General features: G+C 33.6%; 1 protein-coding gene and 1 pseudogene across 1 annotated transcript; both read left to right on the forward strand.

Annotated features, from left to right (window-relative positions):
* The window catches only part of LOC137636952 (uncharacterized), a 3,469-nt pseudogene extending 199 nt beyond the window's left edge, over positions 1-3,270 (forward strand).
* A 1,172-nt stretch (positions 3,271-4,442) lies between these two features.
* On the forward strand, positions 4,443-5,546 carry LOC137636953 (uncharacterized). The gene has a single exon (XM_068369277.1). It carries the CDS (start codon positions 4,443-4,445, stop codon positions 5,544-5,546), a length of 1,104 nt encoding a protein of 367 aa, XP_068225378.1.
* The last annotated feature ends 1,954 nt before the right edge of the window (positions 5,547-7,500 follow it).

A 7,500-nucleotide genomic window follows, 5' to 3' on the forward strand; every position in this document is an offset into this window, starting at 1 on the left:
ATTTATTATATTTGTGATAGGTCAGGTAGTTGTATATATTCACAATGTCTGAACTTAAGAGATTAGTGAATCAAAGGAAGTATATAAGGAAGTGTGTGACAGAACATTTTAACCGTAAGGATAGTTTTCCTACATTAACTAGTGCAGCAAGGGAGAAATTACTCTTGCAATTTGAACAATGGCTTCCAGAATTGAAAGACTTGAATAAGCAGATATTAGAGCTTAAGTATGAGGAATGGGACGACGAAGAGGAAGAACGTAGGTCTGAGGAGGAATTGGACTCCTGTCAGGTCTATAATGACAAATTTTTATCTTGCTTAGTGGCTATTAGGAACCCTAGTGTGCCCTCTTCATCAGTTTCCCATTCGAATGACTCTCTTAGTTCCGCAAGAAGTTTGCTTAATTAAGTCTCCCATAGCTCCCCTGCCTAAATACACCAGTTCTGATGACGAGGACCTTGCTAGATTTTTTGAAGAATTTGAAGACACTTTAAGTAAATTTGAATACCCTGAATACGATAAACTCTTGTTATTAAAGCAGCAGATCTCAGGCAGGGCCTTAGTTTTAGTAGAGTCCTTGGAAGCAGATAAGCAGGGATAAACACATGCAAAGCAATTACTACTGAAAGCTCTAGCTTCGGATGACACACAGAAATTTAATGTTTTGAGGCAGTTATCCCATTTGAAACTTTCTAACAACACTGATCCATATGAATTTATCTCTAAGGTTAGGTTAATTATGGAAAGAATACGCAAATTGAAAATTACTGTGGACTGTATACTTCAGTTTTTTTATATGGGAAGGATTGAATGATGCATTTAAGAATCATTTGATTCAAATTACTAACAGCTCCAAGCCAACGTTAAATGAAATTGTAGACAAGTTTTTTGAAGCTAGTGAGCGTTATTGTAGCCGGTCTAAGAAAACTAAAGAAGTCCCTAAACAATTTTTCCCCAAAACATCAAATGCTAGTGACCATGGAGCTACCAGATTAGCTGTAGATGTAAAGTATGAAATAAATAAGACCTTTAAGCCTTGTAGTATATGTACTAAAGTAGATGGTAAACCAGCTGATCACCCTATCCACAAGTGTGCCAAATTTGACTCTGCAGAAGCCAAGATAGATAAAATAAGAAAATTGAAAGGATGCCTAAAATGTTCTAACCTAAATCATCTGAGTAAATTTTGTAGGTATAGGTTCAATAATAAATGTAAGTATTGCTCGGAGTGGCATTTCATTTTCCTGTGTATTCGGTCTGTTGATGGCAAGCAAGTCACAAATGAAGATGGAAATAAACCAGATAGCCAATCTTGTACAGATAAGTGTAAAGATAAAGCAAAATCCAAGCCAAAGGAAAATAAGGAGATATCTGGCTCAATGGTTAACATTGTGGAAGCTTTCCAGAGTGATTCTGACATGCAGACTGTTCTTCCCACTTTTACTGCTACCTTGGATAATGGTTTAAAGTTAAGATGTTTAAAAGACAGTGGCTGTCAGTGTAACTTCATTTTGACCGATATTGCGGACAGTTATAGTTTACCCACATTAAGGGAAAATATTTCTCTAACAGTAAATGGTATCAACACTACTCAGAATTATACTACTAAGCTGATTGAAGTAAGTTTACAGATAGGGGATAGGCTTAGAAAAATTGAAGCACTGTGTATACCTTCTATTAATGTAAACTTCCTAAATTAGGTAAGGTAGTAAGTGGTTTCAAAGAAAGAGGTTATTTGTTGGCAGATGAAAGCTTGTCAAATGATTCTTGTGGTATCCAGAGTATTCAGTTAATTCTTGGCACTCGCTCAGCATACTGTCCTCCTCAGCAGGAACACTTGTTTGGATCAAACTTAGAATCTCTATATTCTGAAACTCCTGCTGGAGTATTGTTACATGGTAATGTAGAACAAATATTGAAGGATTTAACATTTTTACCTTATGTTGGAGGTTGCTTTCAAGGATTAGTTCAACTTTCAGATCACAACTTAGTTGGTAGCATTTTCGGGAATGGTAATACTTGCCTTGTTTCGGATTGTGCTTTTAAAGATACTGTGGATCCCGTTAACATTAATGTATTTGATGATAAGGGGGATATAATTGAATCTCAGCTTATCAAGGCAGCTAACCAAATTTTAGAAGAAAGTTGTCATAGATTTGTAAAGTCTGAACCTAATGATTCTGAGAGTTCTGAAATAAATAAGAAGTTGGTTAAGTTTTCCCTTGAAAATATGAAGAGATATAAAGAAGGTAGAATTGTTGTTCCTTTATTTTGGAATCCTCAGGTGTCCTATTTATTAGGTTCCACTCAGGGATTGGCAGTTTCAATTTTAAAGTCTAACTTGAAAAAATTGCAAAATAACAGGGATAAGCTATTGATAATGGATAAAGTTTTTAAAGAACAGGAAAGTATGGGGATCATAGAGCGCATTAATAACCTTCCCGAATTTATCAGAGAGCACCCTAACCATAGCTTTTTGCCTCACATGGGCATCTTTAAAATGGATCGCGAAACCACAAAGTGCAGGATAGTGTATTTGTCTCATCTTTGTCAGCAAGATTATAGTAAACCTTCCATTAGTCACAATCAGGCTATATATTCAGGACCAAATCTAAACCAGAAACTTTCCTCTGCTATATTACATTTGAGATTTGGACAGAAGTTATTATGTTTTGATTTGTGTAAAGCGTTCAATAATGTTGCCTTGAATGACACAGATAGCAATAGGCTATTAAGCCTATGGTTCATAAATGTAGAGAAGGAAGACTTTACCGTTGTGGGATACAGAAATTTAAGATTAAGTTTTGGCTTAAGATGCAGCCCTGGATTACTGTTACTTGCTCTATATAAGATTTTAATTCTAGGTGTAGACTGTGATGATAGTAAACTTTTACAATTGAAGAGGATGATATATCAACTATGTTACATGGATAACTGTGCAGTTGCCTATGATAGTTCTGAAGAACTCTGGGCATACCAACAACTAGAAATCATTTTTGAGCCTTACAAGTTTTACCTGCAGCAGTACATCAGTAATAATTTTGCATTGCAAGACCACATAGATAATGAGGATAGTACAGAAACCAATGAAAAGGTAAAATTACTTGGGTTGTCATGGGATAGGAAGCAAGACGGTTTATCTACTAAACCTATTAGTCTTAACATACAAGCTCGAACAAAACGGGAAGTATTGCAGTCTATTGCCTCCCAGTATGATCTCTTTAACTTTAATGGCCCTATTCTTAATCGTTCAAGGCTATTTTTGCATTAGTTACAGTGCAACAAAGATCTAGGCTAGGACAAGGAATTAGATGCCGATGTTAGGAGGCAATGGCGGAATATTGCCAAACAAGCAAATGCTGCTTCTGTTGCAGAGATACCAAGAGTCTTTGGGAGTAGAGAAGATACTTACCGGCTATTGGCATTTTCAGACAGTAGTAAGCAGATGTTTGGTGTAGTCATTTACATACAAAATATTCCCACAGGAAAGGTCAGTTTTGTCTTTGCAAAAAATAGGATAGTAAACAAGCAAATGGAATCTAAAAGCATGCCATCTCTGGAAATGCATGGAATAACTTTGGCCGTAGAAGAAGTTATGAGGAGTTATCCGGAATTTCTTGTATGATGCCAATCAAAATAAGCGAGTTGATAGTCTACTCGGATAGCTTCGTTGCCCTTTCCTGGGTACATGGGTTTCCTGCCAAGCTTGATAAAATGCAGAAGTGTTCAGTATTTGTTCAAAATAGGTTACACACCATAAATGAACTGTGTAATAAACACCCAATTCATTTTTCTTTTGTGTCAGGTTGTGAAAATCCAGCCGATTGCATCACTCGCAGCTTATCTTTCAAGCAGCTTCAAAAAATAACTACTTTTCAGGTCCCAAATTTCTGCTTAATGAGACAGAAGGTCAGCTGAACAGGGAATCTATCTTGGATTTTGTAATACCTGCCCTTCCGGTAAAGCAAGATTCTCCTGTTGGTGTTGTCCAGTCTTATCATGGTACTATAACTACAAAGATTGAGGAGCATACCGATGCTTTATCAAGATGTTCTAGTTACCATAAAGTTGTTTCTGTTTTCCGTAGAGTACTTATCTTTGTTAATAACTTGAAAATGAAACTAAAACTAAAGGATCCTGTTAAGTTTGGACATATTACCTGTTTTGATATTAATCAAAACTTCTTTGCAGAGGCTACAAAGATGGTAATAAGAAGAGATCAGCAGAAGCACTTCCCTGAAATTTTTTAATATTTTGAATCAAGAAACCGGTTGCTCAAAGATATCCCCAAGTTAGTTGGACGGCTCAATGTTTATGTGGATCAGGAAGGCCTGTTAAGGGTATGTAGCAAAATGCAGAAACTGAAAGATGACCGAAGGATGCGATTTCCATTGCTAATTTCTAAAGATAGTTTACTAACTAAATATATTGTATTAGATTATCATGAACGTTTGTTACATGCTGGATGCCATAGGCTACTGGCTGAAGTACGTAAGATATTTTGGATACCTAGATTTTTTTTCAGTAGTTAAAAGGATAATCCGCACATGTGTCATATACCGTAGGTTCAATGAGAGGACAGTTAATCTTAATCAACACTGTTATAGAGATTTTAGGATTAATCCCCCAGAGATTCCTTTCCGCTATATTTTTGTAGATTACATGGGACCCTTCTTTGTACGTTCCAGTGGGAAAAAAGTAAAAGCATGGATAATATGTTTCACATGTACATGGAGTAGAGCTATAAATCTGAAGGTGTGCATGGACTTGAGTGTTAAAGAGTATCTTAGAGCCTTCCAGCTTCATACGTTTGAGTTTGGACTACCAAATTTGTGCATTTCCGATCAGGGATCTCAGTTAGTAGCAGGAGGCAACGTAATTCTAGATTATTTAAAAGACCCAGAAGTTAAACTCTATCTAGAAGAGAATGGCATAAAGAACCTCCAGTTTGAACAGTTTTTCAAAGGGAGCTCGGCTCTTGGTTCAATGGTTGAAAGTTGTGTGAAACTTACTAAGAGATGCTTATTTGGAGCCATAAGAAACAATGTTTTAGATATAAGGGATTTTGAGTTTTTAATATATCAGACTGTCCATTTATTGAATAGAAGGCCAATAGCTTTTAAAGAGGCATTAAGAGATACAGATATAAACAAATCACTTACTGATCCCATAACACCAGAGTGTCTAATTAGGGGTTATGACCTTGTTTCAGTTAACTTAATTCCTGAGCTGCAAAGACATCCAGATCTAGAATTGGATGAGGACTATCTAGTTTCTCCTTGTGATAAAGTTAAAGAAAACTACACAAAACTGCGTAAAGTCAGAAGTCATTTGATTAACATTTATCATGAAGAATTTTTGGGTAACTTGACAAATCAAGCTGTAAATGCGAAAGACAGATTCAAACCTGTAAAACATACACTTCTTCAAAAGAATGATGTGGTTCTAATTAAAGAACCATATAGTAAGCCAAACCAATACCCAATGGGAATAGTCCATGATGTAGTTCTCAATGAGCTTGGGGAAGGTACTTGGGGAACTTACTAAGAGACATTCATCTAATCTAATATTTCTTTACAGACCTGATGTTTCTTCAAATGAAGATAAAGACAGTCCTAATAATGACTCGATGATTCTAATCTGGCCAACAACCGCATTCTGGGAAAGCGTAAAGCGGCAAAGATTAGTGCTCTGAAGACCAGACAAATTTTACAGTAAAGTTTGTCTGTGTAGGCTTTTTTATTTATTATTGGTGATGGTAATTTAAATAATTTTGGCAAATATTAGAAAAAAAATTCTGGTAATGTAAATACTTTTGGTATTTGTTTAAAAATTCAATCCTGCTTTTATTTCATAACAGGACTGAATGTTTTGGGGGGAGTGTGTTAAATATATGGTTTTTATCTTTTCTTTCCAACTTCAGAATCCTTGTATTCTCGTTTTCTTTATCTGTTTATTTTTAGTGCGAAAAAAGTACTTTGACTTTTTCATAATCCTTGGTTTTCAACTCTCTTGGAAAATAAAAAGATCTCAAATGTAACTTTAAATAACTTTGATAATTATTTAATACCTGTAAATACTTTGTGCTGCATTTGAGACCATTTCATAGTATTTAGCCCTTCTTGAATTATTTAACGAAGTTAACGAGTAATGGTAAGAATTTTTACCAAGCAGTATCTGCCTAACCCTCCAAGGAAGCAGTTCTCTTGACTAAAGGAAAATGGATTAACTCGACCTTCGTTAGAAACTTGCCAACTAATGTGTGATCATTACTAATGAACTCTTTTCACTTGAAGGACTTTTATTGCTGTGAAATAATGAAGTGCTAAGTACCACCAGTTTCACCAAAGTGCAATGGAGAGACGAGGGCATGATTCTCCAAGGGAGTGAGTTTTTAGAGGAACCATATAATGAATTGTGTAGCAGCATGGAAGAGAGGCCAAGACGGGGATTCTATTTCCCTACCATAGTCTTTGGCATCCACCACATACTGCTGGATTACTTCAGAGGGATTCAACTCCGTGGATTTATATCGAGCAAGCAGGCGCTTGATAACTTTGAGGTAGGTCTCGGTAAATGTTGGCACACTTTACGAGATTTAAAGTTATTGAATGAATAATTTTAGCGCTGAGTCATTAATCCCGTAAAAAATAAAACTTGTAACCAGAAAGAATTTACTCTTGTTAATATTTTGCTTTGCCATTTATCATATCTTTTGAGATCTTTTTATTGAATCTTACTCTGAACTTTAAGTCGCTTGCATAGGCAATAATTTCATGTACAATTTTCTGATAGACGTATCATTTCTTTTATAGGCTATGGTAATGATATTGCTCGACGAATCTTATAAACTTTTCACTGGTTATAAGCGATTCGGAGTGTGGAGGTTAGGTAACTAGTGCCAGAGTTACCTAGATATCGGGGCAGCATCAAGTGTCATTAATATTAATTTATATTCTGCATAATATTATGCTTTAAATTTATTGTATGTTCAATAATAAATTCAATGTTCACTTTGATGTTTGTTTTCTCACATTTTTTTACAATCTTCATATAAGTTTTTCCCGAATATATTATTATTATTATTATTATTATTATTATTATTATTATTATTATTATTATTATTATTATTATTATTATTATTATTAATTTTATAATTATTATTATTATTATTATTATTATTATTATTATTATTATTATTATTATTATTATTCATTTTATAATTATCATTGTTATTATTATAATTATTATAATTATTATTATTATAATTATTATTATTATAATTATTATTATTATTGTTATTATTATTATTATTATTATTATTATTATTATCATTATTATTTCTATTATTATTATTTTTATTATTATTATTTTTATTATTATTTTTATTATTATTATTATTATAATCATCATCATTATTATTATTATTATTACAAATTTTATAATTATTATTATTATTATTATTATTATTATTATTATTATTATTATTACTATTATTATT

This window comes from Palaemon carinicauda, unplaced genomic scaffold (assembly GCF_036898095.1).
Source record: "Palaemon carinicauda isolate YSFRI2023 unplaced genomic scaffold, ASM3689809v2 scaffold466, whole genome shotgun sequence".
NCBI classification, from domain to species: Eukaryota; Metazoa; Arthropoda; class Malacostraca; order Decapoda; family Palaemonidae; genus Palaemon; species Palaemon carinicauda.